The sequence below is a fragment of the Solanum pennellii genome, chromosome 2 (genome assembly GCF_001406875.1).
Source record: "Solanum pennellii chromosome 2, SPENNV200".
NCBI classification, from domain to species: domain Eukaryota; kingdom Viridiplantae; phylum Streptophyta; class Magnoliopsida; order Solanales; family Solanaceae; genus Solanum; species Solanum pennellii.
In genome coordinates this window covers 28656385-28674330 of record NC_028638.1, presented here as the reverse complement: position 1 = coordinate 28674330, position 17946 = coordinate 28656385, and the positions used below count along the sequence as shown (strand labels likewise).

The window sequence follows — 17946 nt, the reverse complement described above, 5'->3', positions numbered from 1 at the left end:
ATCTATATATATATATATATATATATATAAAATTACAGTGGCAAGGTATAAGGTAGCTGAGTTAGTTGTTAGTAGGGGTGTACATGATTGCATTGGGTCGATTTTTCAACTATCAAACCAAATAATTATTGTCAAAATTTAAAATTTATAAACCAAATCAAATTAATAAAACTCAATTTTTGGGTTTTTTCAAAATTTTCCAATAAACTATTCATAGAAATATATAATTAACTAGTATTTTAGATATACTTTTAGTCCTACCAATATACAATCATCTAATGTATTTTTTAAAACAATAACACAAAATATGAATGTATTTTTTAAGAAAATAACACAAAATATGAGATGAGTAATGACTCAAAAATTAACAAAAAGTAATAATGAAATTGCATAAAACAAATCTTGCAACTTATTTGGCCATAAAAGATTATCACAATTTAAAAGTACTAAATCATGCAAAAATAAGTCTATTAAATAGTAATTACATGACTAAACATTGAAGAAAACAATATTTGGTTATGTATTTTAATTATCTAAATTAATATATAATTAAAGAACAAATATTTAATATAATTGTCATTTTTAGTATTGAATCAATTTTTTTTATTAGTTATATTGATTTGATTTTGATTTGACCGTTATTAGAGTTACTAATTTCTATAGATATAATTTTTATTGAACCATTCAAAATTCTAAGTTTCGAACATGAAACAATATGTTGAAAGATAAAAAATATGAAAAATATAAAAAATATTTATAAATTATATCAAAGTAAATATTTTGATGTATAAAATAAATTTTAAAAATGATATATATAATGTTAGGTTAGTTTGGCTCGAATTAACTTTTTTTTAGTTAAAACCAAACCAACACAATTATAGTCGGGTCTTTTTAAAAAAAATATCAAAACAAGTCAAACCAGATCACTAGTCGTTTTCTTTTTTGTAATTTAACTCGATTTGCGATTTAATTCGATTTTGTTCATCCCTACCTTGCTACTTGTTGTCCTATAATTACTATCTCTAGTTTCTTGAACTTTTGTTATTGAACATCATTGACTGATTTCTCCTTGATCTGAGGGTTTATCGGGAACAATTACCTCTCTACTTTTGAGCTAGGAATAAGGTCTCCATACATTCTACATTCCTCGAATTCTATTTTGTAGAATTATACTGAATATATTATTATTATTGTAATTCAGTTTGTATATATAGTTCGTTTTGCCTAGTTGGTTTTGAACTACATATCCAATATTCAAGTCAACTTATACATTCTTTCCAAATTAACCCACTTGCAAATTATTTTTCAATCACCAAAACATATGCTTGCCACTAATTATATACTAAACTAATCTTTATTGGAACTTGCTATCATCTTAGTGTTTAACCACGAAAACATTACATTAATTAATCTCAAGAAGATTATTACTTTGCTACTATAAAAACCAAGGATTCCAACTAAACTATGCAACACTGTTAATTTGCTTTGGAAATTTGGGACAAAGGTCTCTACTTGCATTTGCTTTGGTAATTTGCTTTGTAGCCAGCACTGTTGTTGCTGATTACTTTTATGAATATACTTCTCATTCACCATCTCCATACTACAAGAAACCGGAAAAACATGTTGAACATTCTCCATCACATCACTATTACAAATCGCACGCTCCTTCAAAATATTACAAGGCACCTGTTGTAGCAAAGTATTACGAGTCACATGCTCCTTCGAAGCACTATTACAAGTCACATGTGGTAGCAAAATATTACAAGTCACATGCTCCTTCAAAGCACTATTACAAGTCACATGTGGTAGCAAAATATTACTAGTCACATGCTCCTTCAAAGCACTACTACAAGTCACCTATCGTAGTGAAGTATTACAAATCACATGCTCCATCGAAACATTACTACAAGGCACCGGTGGTACTGAAGTATTACAAGTCACCAACTTCTTCAAAGAAGTACTACAAATTGCCAACTCCTTCAAAGTACTATTACAAATCACCATCACCTACAAAGTACTATAAATCGTCATCACCTGCAAAGTACTACAAGTCGCCTACTCCATCGACACATTATTACTACAAGTCACCATCCCCATCAAAATATTACAAATCACCTACTCTTTCTAAATACTATAAATCACCACCACCACCAAAATATTACAAGTCACCAGTTTACTACAAGCCCCCTCCCCCTCCAACATACTACAAAGAGTCTACACCTTCCTATAAATCCCCTCCCCCTTCACCATACTACAAAGAATCTACCCCTTCCTACAAGTCTCCTCCCCCTCCACCATACTACAAAGAGTCTACACCTTCCTATAAATCCCCTCCCCCTCCACCATACTACAAAGAATCTACACCTTCCTATAAATCCCCTCCTCCTCCACCATACTACAAAGAATCTAAGCCTTCCTATAAATCTCCTCCACCTCCACCAAAGTACTATGAGCAATCGTCTACAACCTATAACTCACCACCTCCACCACCTCAGAAGTACGAGCAATCTGTCACCTATGCTTCACCTCCACCCCCACCAGCATCTCCCCCACCGGTATACTACTAAACATTCAAGAACTCTATAATTTCCATGACTTTTACCTCCTACTTTGATCCCATTTCCTATTCCAAAATTTTGATGTACGCTTGTCGAAATGACGGGCTTTGCTTAATGTGTGTTCGATATTGTTTTGTTCTAATTATTTTGTATTATCTATTACTTGAGAATTAATTAAGTCATCCTCATTGTATCGAGATTAATAGTTTGTTACGAATCTTCTCTTCTTTGCTTAATATTGTATCCAAATTATTAATTTAAATGAGGTGGTATACTGGTATTGTCTCTTAAAGAATTTCTCCCTTTGTAATCTATCTACTTCAAAACTTTTGGAAAGATCTAAATTTTATAAATTTACAAATAGTATAAAATAAAAATTAATACATTAGTTGTAAAAACAATTAAAAAGTAAAACTTGAAAAAGGTAGGCTAAAGTTCTAAAATTGTAATATAACTATGAAATATACAATCAACTTTATATTAAGGGAAAAAGGACAAATATACCCTCGAACTATCGTAAATAGTATGCATATACCTTCCGTCATACTTTTGCGATATTGGTACCCTGCCGTCCAAAAACTAAAGCATATGTGTCCTTTATACTAAGGGACATACACGTATCACAATCTTATTCACAAACTGATATTTATTAAATATTGAATCGACGGATAAAATTGTGCTACGCGTTCCTATTTAGTCTTCCGTTAGAGTGAAGGGCATATATGCTCTAGTTTTTAGACGTACTAACGTCATTCAATCTGCTTTGGTTTATAATGCAGGTTCAGCTACTCCAGACAGCAGACACATCATTCGAATCACTTTCATCCGACCTCAATGAGACCACCTTGCTTTCAGATAAGTTTTAATAGTTAGTATATGTTAGTAGCATAGTATTCAAGTCACTTGGGTCTTCTCACGGTAACCTTTTCTTCATTATGCTAGAAGCTTCATAGATGAGTCTGTTGAGTTGTAACTTTCAGTAATATTTTACAAACATATACGTATACATTATTCAGTTTTTCACATCTTTAAATAGAATTGTTCAATTTGTTTTTTCTGAAATTTTTTGCATGTTCATCTTTCGAAAGCTTTTGCATGTGTTATAACCTACAAGGTAGTAGTAAGTCTGGTCTCTTGACTTCACTTGAAACCAACAATGTTTCTAGGTGCAAGTCTCAGGGTGTAGGCTCAGGACATTTCACATCCCATTGCTATTTTCCCACTATTCCATCATATATTTCATGATTGAATCCCTAAAACTGGTTTAAAAAATTGAGGGATGGGGTTTTTTCCCCAAGTTATGAAGTAACTAAGAAGCTAAATGCTAAAACCAAAAGATCAAAGGCTAAAGTCGAACTACAATCAACACTAATATTATTGGCTTTGTTCCCGCTCTTACTTACTACTTATAAATAAAAAAACTCTATTCTAGTAATTAGAAAATCAAATTCACATATTTCTGATACAAAACTCAAAGCATATAAGCTCGAAACTGAGTTTTGACCGAACGAACGACTACATCTGTATCAATATATTTAAGACTCATACCAAAATGAATCGTTGAATTTAAAAGGTCGTACGAGGGGATTAGGATTGATTTTAGTGAAGAATTAAGAGGGATCTGGTGTGTGCACCTTTAGCGACCAAATTGACTTGTAGCGATGGGAAGAGACTTTTACCGAGAAGCTGCCCTTCCAAATCTCAAATAAGCAATGAAACGTTCAGAGGAAACCTATGTTGCTTGGACTCTTCTAAAGTATTAACAGGTGTGTATCGGATACTTTAAAAGTAGTGCATTTTAAAACATCCGACACGGGTGCGGCAACATTTTTGGAGAGTCCAAGCAACATAGGAGGAAACTATAGATCAACAGAGGGGGCATCTTGTGTTTCCTGGAGGTTAGGGATGGGTTTCTCAACCAGAAGGAGAGAAATAAATAAGTCAAGCTAGAACCAAGAAGGGCAAGACAAAATTCTACTCAAGTGAACCGCAATAATAAATACCACAATCATGCTTCTATACATTCTTCATAAACTACATGTGGAGAACTCTATAGCATGGAATGATAAGACTCTTAAAAACTCAGATGGACAAATGGAATTGCTAGAGCAACATTGCAGCAACTTGAAAAAGATAAATAAACTAGAGACTTATTTTACAAGTACTGGAACAACATTTAGGTCTATAAAGTTCATAATGGACCAAAAGAAAAAACCCTGTCATTAGATAAAAGTGTGTATGCCTATGCTTCACAAGACTGCAAACTTACATGTACAGGAAAGTTTGTATCTCACTTGTAGAGGCGAAGGTTAATCTTCTTGTTGAAATAAAGTATAATCTGAACTGGCTTCGCTCTTGTGGACCTGCATGAAAGATCCAGGTTTATGAGATACACATATCCTTCCCATCTAACAAACTTCAGAAAATCATCACTCTGCACAATTTTTCTGTAGGGAATACTTGTTATGTAACCATTCTCAAGTGCTTCTCACCCTTCACTCCATCTTGTAAACATACTAGGATTAATAATTCATTGAAGTCCTAAACAACAATTATTGGTTATATACAGGACACAGACCTTTTACTGCTTATGCAATCCCACACACTACCAAAAGGCAGTCATTACGACTACATCACAAGTATTATGCTACTCAACATTATATACTACTGAAATTTGCATTTTGTGTAGTCTTTTAAAATTGGAAATGGCATAGTCATGTGGAAGGGTATATATTATATTGAGGTACCACTAATGGTGGGTGCAAAAGTATGTATTGTTAGATACTAAGTAGGATCTCTTGTTAAAGACCAAGGTCCAGACAAGTCATAACAGAGGCAAGCAGTCAAGGTACAACTAACTGAACATTATCCATTCTTCAAAGAGAAAAGTCATACTAATACTCTTCGTATATCTTAACACCAATCATGATTTTCCCACTTAAATTGCTGGTGGACGTGGATAGTAGAGCTCAGGCTTAGCTAAGTGCAAGTTCCATTAGATGATATAGCTAGGAAACAGTCTGCTGAAGAAAAAATCACTTAAAAATAATTAAATGGTCAAAATTTTAAATTAGCAACTTCTTTAATTTGATCTAGTATTCATGTGAAACTAAGCATCAGATGCGAGGAATCATTGAGTCTAGGTGATTATCATTCCACTCCATCAACTTTTTATCCTACTTCCATGTTTCTACACAGATGGGAGTATGCGAAACAAGATAATCTAAGCATTGATAAGAGATAAACTCACCTCAGCAGTCCGTGAAGAACCTGTATTAAAATTAGGAACAATAGATGTCCAAAGAACAGGGTCTGTTAAGGGATCTATGCTGTTGTAGTTAGTGAGAAGTGGTGCTGACAGGAGTGGAGTAAGTGGGTGCAAGTTTCTGTTAATAGATAATCCCCCAGCATTGAGAAATGCAGCTCCAAGCCTCTCACTTCCACTATCAGGACTTGATTTCTCTATCATCTTCCCACGGTCGACTCTGTTGATAGTGCTTTTGTTTTCATTCTCATCATTCTCAACTTTTTCTTTCTTTTTAGCAACCTTCTCTACTAAACTCTTGTATGCTGCAGACTGTGACAAAATGCTCACAGCAGATAATGTTGAGCTTTTATGATTCTTATTTTCTTGGTACACACCCAAACGGGGCATCTCATATGGTTCAGTCTGCTGAATTGATAATTCTGAAGCCCTAAGCTCATTATCAATATCTTCAGGACAACCAACCTTTGTTTCCTCCGATATTTTCAGATGCGAATCTGTTTGACGAGCTTTATTACCTCCCCACCACTTGATGTAACTTGACAAGTCAATCTTTCTATCCATGCAGAAACCACCGATGTACTCATTGTCCACTGTGGCGTTATCACCTTTGAGAAATTTAAAAATTTATAAGATGTGAGTTCAGCCCCTGATTTGCTAACTAAATCCTAGGTCTAAAAGGAACTATTTATTTTTTGAGAATGAAGGTCTAAAATGAACAATTATTAATAGAAAATTTATTTTTGCATGACAATAACTGTACTCACCATAGTGCAGGCTGTTAAAGTAATCAGCTCCAGGCACACGTCCGAATTGCAGATCCCATCGACTACATTGGATGCAGAGAAGAGAAGACGGAAGATATCGTGAATAATGACATCTAAGAAACCCTAATGAATATCAAGATACCAGGAAAAATAGGTAAATGTGAATGTGTCAGGAAATCCCACAGCATTCATCCTTCATCACATAATTTTCAATTCAACAAGTCATATGAATGCAGACTTGATCTGTGCTAGCATACCTGGATAGCGGACGATATTTAGAGATCCCTCTGGAGAAACCACCACTCTTTCTGCAAAGATGAGTTTATGAGGAATCAGCAGATACTCTACCAAACGCATGCATATGCAAACAGCACACCCACCTTCTTAATGATGCAAGATAATCTTCTCTTGAGACATTTTGCATCTCTTCAAGGTCCCTTGTGTAATCTGTCACCTACATAAACAGTCAGAACATTTAGTACATGAAAGTATACCCATTGCAAAGCACCTAATACAGTTGGGTGCAAAGCTTTAACAGACCCAATATTATGCAAGTAAGGAATTAAGAAAACAAAGCAAGACAAGAATTGTAGTAAATCCTTGAGAAAGATAGGAAGGAATTAGGAAGGGCTAGATGCCTGTATCGCTTGGTAAACTGAGTAACAAACTAATATTAAACATCTTACTGGGAAATTAATGAGGGTTCCAGGACCCCAATATTTCAAAGCGGCAAGATCATATGCTCTTGCTGCAGCCTCCTCATCATCATATGCTCCTACAACAAATTTTGTTCTCGAAATGTTTAACAGTTTAATCTCCTTTCATGCGCAGTACTTCAGAAAAGGATTACTCAAAATGCTCACCTAAATAAACTGTCCATGCCGATCAAGAAGCAATAAGTGTCCCAATGTCCATGCAATAATAACACTTTCTAAACATCAGTTTTTCACCCAAAAAAAAAAATGGAGCATCGAGCTGAATTCTGATCAGCATGAAATAGAAACAAAAATATCTGCTAGAGAACAAAGAGAAACACCTTGCTTTCCTTTCTTATTTTGGTTTTGATTCCAGGTACTTTTATCCCAAAGATGAGCTTCATAACGACCAGTCCATCTATGCCTAGTCTCATGAAATTAAAAACATAGCTCAAAATTTTTCCAAGGAACAAGAGAAATTCTTGAGACAAGTAATTTCTTTAAAAGAACAGTCAAACCAGAAGGAGAGTTTACATATACCATCTTATCTAACTCTAATAAATAGAACAGAAAAACACACACAAGAAAAGAGACAAAACCTATAGGCCTAGAATCTTCGATTGCATACAATAGGTATTCATTAACTATTTTGTTAAAAATCATATAGAGGCAATTTTTCATTCCTCCTACATACAAAACCAAGAATGTAAATGTGAAGATCCAATGAAGAGGATGTTCTGCTTTAGCAACTAAAACAAATAAAAAGCCCTGCTCATCCAAGCAATGCAGGCATTCTAAATTCTTAAGTCTTTTTGTTTAATCTAACCTAAGGACTCAAATAGAGTAGGCACTATTCCCATCCCGAAAAGTTTCAACTTCAATTTTTTCTTAAATCCAAATCAAACACCTCTACTAATTTATAGGTTTTCCCCTTCTTCAGTTCTCATAAAAACTGTATATAAAATATGGAAACAAATTCATTATCACGAAACAAGTTTATCATTTCTAAGCAAGGTGTACCGGTACAAGTTTGTGTCATGCATGGCACAGCTGTGGATCACTTCATGTTGCCGCACTCACTATTTACTGTTAGAATCTTTGTGAATATTATAGAATCATGTAAATATAGCAAGTAGCTTAATTTACTGCAACTGTAAGACATGTAAACATAATATTTAAACCCCAATAGCTTGAGAGAATAAATCAAGACGAGTTCTCTTTTTTTTCTACTTCCACTTCACATGGTATCAGATCATCAATCTCCTCCCATCCTCCCCTATCTTTTTCATTAATATCACCTTGTCCCTTACACCATAGTTGAATTGAAGATAACCAAAATAAGTAATTTGCACTACCTATCTAGTTCCAATAGTGATAGAATGGTTCAAATTGATGGAAAACATGGTCTAAGCACAAAAATATCTGATTTGAGAAACATGACCAAATATCAAGTATATAGTGCTGTAGATGTTAACAGAGTTAAATCTGTCTAAGTCATACAAAAAAGAAGCAGACACCAGAAAAGTTGATAAGAACAGGAAGCAACCACTAAAAAATTGAATCTGGTCTTCAAAAAGTGGTCGAATCAGGGGGTTCCTATATGGGTAGCCTCGGAATGAACAAGAGACACTGCTGGAACAAAAAAGGTCGGAAGGAGCTCACATGCACCGGCACGTGTGCAGATGTAGCTGGAATCTGGGCTGCTCTGGTTAGCGTGTGAGGGCCCGTGCGGCAGCGGAAGATGGCGAAGTAGGCTGGGATTTGCTTGTGCTGGTATTTTGGTTCTCGTGATGGTGTTGGTTTGATCACAACATCTATGGAAACGAATTCTCTTCACACAACCGTGAAACTTGCTCTGAAATTTTTCAAGTTCGGAGTTTTGTTTCCTTCCTATATGTTGCTGACCTTAACTAGGCTCTGCTATCATGTTCTGTTGTTGAGGGGGAGCCTGGTAACAAGGTGTGCAGACTATGACAATTGACAAGCACTTCATAACCTGTAGCAGCTCGAGCATGGTTTAGGTAATTCAGCATGGTTGTTCAGGAATTTGGCATAGTTTGAAGTGAAGCTGATGACTTTGTATTTTATCATCACTCTACATAGGTCTGTGCATGTAATGATGATGAGCAAATTACAAAGTTGAAACATCACCTTTTTCAGCATTTTTAGACCAATTATATTGGTCGACTAAAGTACCTCTAGGGAATTGAGGTTGCTCAATCCAAATAAGAAATTGCTATTTCACTGAGGCAATGTGCACTTAATATTTTTAAGGGAACAGGGATGACATATTGTAGGCCTATTGATACGCTAATGGATCAAATGTGTAGCATGTCTAAACTTACTGAAAAAATTATTTTTTTTATGATTTCAAAGGCAATGATCCGGCAAAAGGAGGATCATTAGAGCAGGTTCAATGGACAATGGGATGGAATAGCGTGGGATGGTTCGGCACCCCGTGTTGGAAGTTAGTTCTTGGATTCTCCTTGTGACAGTCACTGAAATGCAGTTATTCACCTTTTTTGATACATAACATCTGCTCCAGGGAAGGGGCTACTTTACGAAGACCGAGGACATAAGAAAATATTTGGATACACAGATGCAGACTTTTGAAACTGATATATAGATGCAAACTAGGCAGGGTCGTCGTTTTGACAGACGATCCACTTGTAGATATTGTCTTCTAGTTGGGGAAATTGGTGTCTTGGTAAAGAAAGAAATAAAATGTGGTTGATAGATGGAGTACAGAAGCAGAATATCAGGTTAAGGCAATGACAACATGTGAACTCATATATCAAGCAATACTTGAGGAGTTGAAATTTGGAGAGAACAATAAAATGGAACTTGTATGAGATAATGAGGCTGCACTTCACATTGCATCAAGTTCACTGTTTCACGAGAGGACCAAACACAAAGATTGATTGTTATTTTTTCAGAAATAAAATACTCTTAAGAGATGTTAGAATAGAAATAAGTATTTCCTTCTCAAAATAGAAATAGGAATAGGAATAAGAATAGGAATCCTAGTTGGAAAAGGATTCCAATGTAGTGACTATAAATACGGTCTTTATGTAACAATTTAGATACGCAATTCAATAATATTCTCTCCAATATTTCTCACATGGTATCAAAGCAATTGTGAGACGAAAAAAAAGGCAGTTTTTCAGTAACCTAGTTGTTGTCCGGATAATTACCACTAGCTACGGAACTTCCCAGCGAGCAAACCCCAGTCATCCCCACCGGAATTCAGTGTTACACGCGCCGTCACGCACCGCGGGAAGGATGTCTCCAGCGAACTGTCAGATCCACGCGCCGGGCCGTGTGACCTTCTCCGGCCAGTTTTTTCGACAATTTTTTTTCTATCTGGGTCGCCTCTTCATTCCGAGGCTGACCATGTAATTTTTTCCTGATTCCGACCAATATTTGGCGTTCAAATCTATTTTTCTGGCAGCTTCCAATATTTTCAAACTACTATTTTCAGACCACTGTAGCAGGAGTTTCTGGCAGTTTCCAGCGTATATACCAGTCTATGGAGAATCGACGAAGGGGAGAACGTTTTGGAAAACATCGATCCATGTGTAGTCATTGTCATAAACCTGGACACACTCTTGACATATGTTACATTTTGCATGGTCCACCACCCAATTATGATCCTATTGTTCTAAGGGAATATAATGAGCTCCTTCGGAATCGCGCAAGTAAAAAACGTTTTGGAAAACCTCGATCCAAGTGTAGTCATTGTCATAAACTTGGACACACTCGTGACATATGTTATATTTTACAAGGTCCACCACCCAGTTATGATCCTATTGTTCTAAAGGAATATAGAGAGTTCCTTCGGTATCGTGCAAATAAACAAACGTCTCCACACGTAGTTTTGGTTGCACAACCTGATGTTTTTGTTGCGGGTAATTCTTTTACTTGTGTGTCACAGTCTAGCACTCTTGGATCATGGGTCATAGACTCGGTTAGTCTCTGGTTCTCCTTTTAATCTAGCATCGGTTAGTCTTTTGACAAAAGCCCCTGCATTTTAGCATAATTTTTTTTGATGATTGCTTTCTCACGCAGGACCGTAGTACGGGACAAACGATTGGATCAGGACATGAATCACAAGGCCTTTACTATCTTACCTCTTCTAATTCCTTAACAGCATGCTCCGTTACAGATTCCCCAGATCTAATTCACAAACGTTTGGGACATCCAAGTCTATCCAAACTGCAAAAGATGGTGCTTAGTTTGTCTAGTTTATCCACATCAGATTGTGAGTCGTGTCAACTTAGGAAACATACTCATGCTACATTTTCTCATAGTACTGAGGGTTGTTAAGAGTCTATTTTTTCATTAGTTCATTCTGATATTTGGGGTCCTAGTAGAGTCGGTTCTACTTTAGGATTTCGTTATTTTGTTAGTTTCATTGATGATTATTCGAGATGCACTTGGGTTTTCTTAATGAAAGATTGTTCTGAGTTACTTTCTATTTTCAAAAGTTCCTTTGTTGAAATACAAAATCAGTTTGGTGTTTCCATTCATACTTTCAGTAGTGATCAACAAAAAGGTGTAGCTGAAAGAAAGAATAGGCATCTCATAAAGACTGCTGGCACTCTCCTCATTGAACCCATGTTCCGCTACATTTTTAGGGCGATGCCGTCCTTTCATCTTCTTATTTAATTAAGAAAATGTTCTCTTCTTCTATTCAGAATCAGGTTCCACATTCCATATTGTTTCCTCAGTCACATATCTATCCTATCCCTCCTCATGTCTTTGGGAGCACATGTTGTGTTCATAATTTAGCCCTAGGGAAAGATAAATTAGCTCCTCCTGCCCTCAAATGTGTCTTCTTGGTTACTCTAGAGTTCAAAAAGGGTATCGTTGTTATTCATATGATCTTCATCGATACCTTATGCCCGCTGATGTTACATTTTTTGAGTCTCAGCCTTACTATACATCTTCTGACCATCCTGATGTGTCTATGGTCTTACCATATCTCATGTTTTACCTGTGCCAACCTTTGAGGAATCTACGGTTAATTCTACATCTCCAGTTGTAGTGCCACCACTACTAACTTATCATCGCCGTCCTCGTCCAACCCTAGTCCCAGATGATTTATGTCATGTGCCAGACCCTGCTCTTACTGCGGACTTGCCTGCTCCTAGCCAACCACTTGCACTTCAAAAAGGTATACGATCCACTCGAAATATTAACCACATTATACCTTCTTAAGTTATCATCGTCTATCATCACCCTATTATGCCTTTGTGTCGTCTTTGTCCTTATTTCCATCCCTAAGACTACAGGTGAAGCACTTTCTCATTTTGGATGGAGACATGCTCTAATTGGTGAGATGCACTTCAAAAAGGTATACGATCCACTCGAAATATTAACCACATTATACCTTCTTAAGTTATCATCGTCTATCATCACCCTATTATGCCTTTGTGTCGTCTTTGTCCTCTATTTCCATCCCTAAGACTACAGGTGAAGCACTTTCTCATTTTGGATGGAGACATGCTATAAGTGATGAGATATCTGCTTTGCATAAAAGTCGTACTTGGAGCTTGTCTCCCTTCCTGCAGGTAAATCTACGATTGGTTGTCATTGGGTTTATGCAGTCAAAATTGGCCCAGATGTCAGGTTGATCGACTTAAGGCTCGTCTTGTTGCCAAAGGGTATACTCAGATACTTGGGCTAGATTATAGTGACACATTTGCTCCTGTGGCTAAAATAGCATTTGTCCGCCTTTTTCTATCTATGGTTGTCGTTCGTTCTTGGCCTCTTCATAAGCTGGACATTAAGAATGCTTTTCTGCATGGTGATCTTGAGGAAGAAGTCTATATGGAGCAACCACCTGGTTTTGTTGCTCAGGGGGAGTCTAGTAGCCTTATATGTCGATTGCGTAGGTCACTCTATGGTCTGAAACAATCTCCTCGAGCTTGGTTTGGGAAGTTCAGCACAGTAATTCAGCAGTTTGGCATGACTCATAGTGGAGCTGATCACTCGGTGTTTTATCGGCATTCTGCACAAAATCGATGTATCTATTTGGTTGTTCATGTTGATGATATTGTTATCACCGGTAATGATCAAGATGGTATCACTGATTTGAAGCAACATCTCTTTAAGCACTTCCAGACTAAATACCTTGGCAGATTGAAGTAATTTTTAGGTATTGAGGTTGCTCAATCTAGATCAGGTATTGTTATTTACCAACGCAAGTATGCCTTATATATTCTTGAGGAGATAGGAATGATGGGATGTAGACCTATTGACACTCCTATGGATCCGAATGTTGAACTCCTTCCAAGACAGGGGGAGCCACTTAGTAATCCTGAAAGGTATAGACGGCTTGTTGGAAAGTGTGAATTATCTCACAGTGAATAGACCTGACATCTCTTTTCCTGTGAGTGTTGTAAGTCAATTTATGACTTCCCTTGTGATAGTCATTGGGAAGCAGTTGTTTGTATTCAGCGATATATAAAGTCAGCTCCCGGTAAAGGACTACTCTTTTGAGGATTGAGGCCATGAGCATATCATTGGATATACCGACGCTGATTGGGCTGGATCACCTTCTGACACCTTCTCACAGACGTTCGACATCAGGATATTGTGTTTTAGTAGGAGGTAATTTGGTGTCGTGGAAGAGCAAGAAACAGAATGTAGTTGCTCGATCTAGTGCGGAATCACAGTATCGAGCAACGGCAACAACAACTTGTGAGCTAGTTTGGATCAAACAGTTGCTGGGAGAACTAAAATTTGACAAATTGATCCGATGGAAGTTGTGTGTGATAATCAAGCGACTCTCATATCGCATCAAATCCACTGTTTCATGAAAGGACTAAGCACATTGAGATTGGTTGTCACTTTATCCGAGAAAAGATACTCTTAAGAGATATTGTTACGAAATTCATGAAGTCAAATGATCAGCTTGCAGATATCTTCACCAAGTCCCTCACATGTCCTCGTATTAATTACATTTGTAACAAGCTAGGTACATATGATTTGTATGCACCAGTTTGAGGGGGAGTGTTCGAATAGAAATAAGTATTTCCTTCTCAAAATAGGAATAGGAATAGGAATAAAAATAGAATCCTAGTTGGAAAACAGGAAAAGGATTCCAACGTAGTGTCTATAAATAGGGTCTTTATGTAACAATTTAGATACGGAATTCAATAATATTCTCTCCAATATTTCTCATAAAAGACATTGTCACAAGGTTTGTGCATCAAATGATCCGCTTGCAAACATACTCACCATGTCCCTAGCCGGTCCCAAAACAAGTTAATATATATAACAAGTTTGGTATATATTATTTGTATGCACCAACTTGAGGGGTAGTATTAGAACCCTTGTGAATATTCTAGAATATATGTAAAAATAGCAGGTAGCTTAATTCACTCTTATTGTGATTAGGTATTCATGTCCTTTCCGTTTTAGAACAGATAAACATAGTTATTTTAACTTTAATAGCTTGAGGGGATGATCCAGCCTAGTTCTTTGACCTCTCTATTCCCGCATCACATTTACAAACTTTTTAAAGTGTTTGTTGCAAAAGCCTAAATGTATGTCATGAAAGCTAACCAGATGTTGCTAGTTCAATAATATGCAAAATCCGGCACCCTAACTTTCTAATTCATTAACTAATGCTGATGTTCTCCTATAGGGCAATGAACTGCTGAAAAGTTCTTCTATGTTAGAGATCATATAAGACCTCCATAAAAGAACCCAATGTCGGTCAGGCAACTCAGGAAGCAAAATGTAGAGAAACTAGATTCTTACGCAAATATGCAAAAGAATAAAGCATATTTGCACAACGAGACTAATATGTCACTACAATCTACAATATGCCTTTTGTGCCATACCTAGTGACACCACGATAGATGGAGCTGCGCTTCCCTGCAGTACATGGGGGCATTTTGCTTATGCGCTCCTTGGCTGTATAACCCCTTTCTTTTTTCGCTTTTTTCAGTCCTCTATATAATAACAGTTGATCAGTCCCTATATGCCCCATAGCTTCTGATGTTTCTCCACCACCAGCATCATTGCCACTGCTACCCTCAGTCTTGGCAGTAGGCTCAGAGGAAAGGGAAGCCATAAGCAACACAGTCCTGCAAGAGAACATCACATAAAGGGACTGACCAAAACAACCCATGATAATTCAAAAATCTTGAGACATATACAGGATGTTTCACACTTTTGCCAACAAATAATAAATGAGAACCAGTTTAGTTTCTATCCATACATGGTCATGCAAGACAAAAATGGGCATCCCTTTATATTTTACTTCAGCTTTCAATCAGTTGTTCATCTTCCTTAGAACTATCCACAACCATTTCCAAAAACTTTGGAACTTAGAACTTCTACATAACTAGTTACGTTAGTATAGAGAGAAGGTGACTAAATCTTTTGAGGAAACCCAATTTCCGTTATGTTCAGTTCAATTCTTGAAATAACATTGGAAAAGGGTAAAATATATTGTTTCCTCCCTGCTTTTGTCACCACTCATATTGAAGGGGAAATGCATCCATTGATTTGCCTTCATATTCACTACAATAATACGAAATTCTATAAACAACAAGAAGGAAAAAGGAAGGCAATGTTACATTTAAGGTCTCAACTTACTACTGATTCATCTTTAAGGATGTGGAATTTTCAAAGAGATCAAATAAAAAGCTTAGAAATTCTTTAGAGGAACCAGATTGTATAAAGAACATAAACTATATATGCAGAGTTCAAGACCTGACTCACATGCTCTCATTCCGAAAAATTAATAACTATGACATTTTTCTTTCCTTTTAGGTCGTAAACTGAACTATAAGAATTTTTTACTTTGTTATAAGATATATTTTAGGTATATACTTGGTTAACTTCTAACTTTTGTTAAATCAAAAGTAACCAACTATTCTGAGTTCAGTATCAGTTATGCTCTCATTTGTTTGCACTTAATGAAGCTTTTAATCTTAACCATTCAGATATCATTTAATTTTAACCATTCAGATATTAATCATCAAATATGCCTTAGGATTGAATCTTAATCATTCAATTGTTAATGAGAAAAAGTATAACTTAAGAAATTCAAATTGTCTATCCAAACAAAACTTAGATTCATATCAATCTGATTTCACATCATATGTCCAAACTGGCCTTAAGATATATAACAAAATCTTAATATCATTAAGACATCATTTTCCATGACTACCACCAATCACCATATTCACCGGTCACTGCCATTAGTCATTATTTACAATCATCACTACTAATATCACTATAGACACCAACCGTTATCGATAATCACCACTATATATCGCCAACCACCGCCATTATTCACCACAAGTCCACAACCATTGGTTATCACTATCGTCCACCACAATTATAAGTCGTCACCACCAACTACCCCAATCAACATCATTGTTATCCACTACTACTGGCCACTATTACACACAGCCACCACCATCACCTAATATAATATCCAAGCAGCACCTACAACTACCACCCTTAGCAATCACCACAACCAATTGCATATAATTCTTCAGAAATATTTGTATTAATACAGTATTAGATCAAATTAGTATTTTATTCAAATATTATATTAATTACTCTTTAAATGAAGAAAAGTTTATATAGTTAGATGTTAAAAGAATAAAGTCTTAATTATTTAGTATTCACATCTTAGTACGACATATTACTATAGAAAAATTTAGATATGTATTCAGATTCAAATATTCAGATGTGCACCTAGATTCAGAAAACTTAATATTAATAATAACAAGAAAACAAATGAGGCCTTAGGTTCTTTGGAAGTTATTTTGATTTAGTAGCCATGAAGTGAGTATTTGGGGCAGTGAAGTGTCTAAAATGATCTTATGGGAACTCAGTTTTAATGTTATGTGACTGTTCCCTCAACTGTGAGGATACAGAAATGATTAAATTAAGTTACAACACATACACAAAGTTTGTCCAAGGAGTATTTCATTTTAGACAGAAGTGAACAATGCTCATAATTGAATAAATCATCAAAAATCAAAAAAAAAAAAAAAACCTAGATTTGCCCGCCTCTCCTTCAAGGAAAAAATGGTCATGTTTTTTAAAATAAACACTTTAGAGAATTCCTTACAAGTCAATTTTTCAAGAACAGCCGAACCCATCTTCAAAACTAAAAACCCAAGTAAAATCAACCAAAAAGAACCCTTTTTTGCAGCAGAAATTACAGAATTCATAATACCTGTGCAGTAAGTACAATTTACAAGAAGTTGAAGAGTAGATACCTGGAGCAGAAAGAATTTTAAGGAAGCTGAAATTAAAGTAAACAGAGAATCAGAGTAGCATTTGAAGCAGAGTGAGAGAGAATGAGGGGTCCGGCTAGTGACACTATAGAAGAGCAGTTTGATTTTCAGATTTTCATAGCAAAGTGTAACAGGAGAAGAAGGTAGATGTGAAATGTCGATAATGTCCTCGGCTTTTGATTGGAAGATGTAGAAGAAGAGAGGTGGACAAGTTCAAACGGTTATGTTATGATTGAGGGTAATATAGGAATTTCAATATATATTTCAATGTGTCACAGTCATGTGCATGTCTGGGACACATGTCCCAAATTATGATTCTACCTCCTCCCGAGGTACACTCGCCATATTCTCTGTCGAGTTTATATTCAACTAATTATAGTGCCGTTC

At 36.0% G+C, this 17946-nt stretch overlaps 1 protein-coding gene and 1 pseudogene across 1 annotated transcript; one reads left to right on the top strand and one right to left on the bottom strand.

Moving 5' to 3' along the window:
* Positions 1 to 4406, top strand: part of LOC107009852 — a 5546-nt pseudogene extending 1140 nt beyond the window's left edge.
* Positions 4407 to 4658: 252 nt separating this feature from the next.
* Positions 4659 to 17718, bottom strand: LOC107008880 (AP2-like ethylene-responsive transcription factor At2g41710). Its single transcript, XM_015208086.2, has 10 exons — positions 17542 to 17718; positions 15139 to 15384; positions 7627 to 7709; positions 7454 to 7462; positions 7277 to 7365; positions 6971 to 7044; positions 6848 to 6898; positions 6591 to 6652; positions 5809 to 6431; positions 4659 to 4921 (listed from the first exon to the last, which is right to left on the bottom strand). The coding sequence occupies exons 2-10, from the start codon at positions 15369 to 15371 to the stop codon at positions 4868 to 4870; spliced, it is 1278 nt and encodes a 425-aa protein (XP_015063572.1). The 5' UTR covers positions 15372 to 15384; positions 17542 to 17718; the 3' UTR covers positions 4659 to 4867.
* Between the last annotated feature and the right edge of the window lie 228 nt (positions 17719 to 17946).

Coding starts and splice junctions, on each gene's coding strand:
- LOC107008880 (XM_015208086.2), bottom strand. CDS start 15,371: ATGGCTTCCCTTTCCTCTGAGCCTACTGCCAAGACTGAGGGTAGCAGT. Junction 7,045..7,276: donor GAACCCTCATTAATTTCCCA/GTAAGATGTTTA, acceptor CTGTTTATGTAG/GTGACAGATTACACAAGGGA. Junction 4,922..5,808: donor GTTCTTCACGGACTGCTGAG/GTGAGTTTATCT, acceptor TCTTTCATGCAG/GTCCACAAGAGCGAAGCCAG.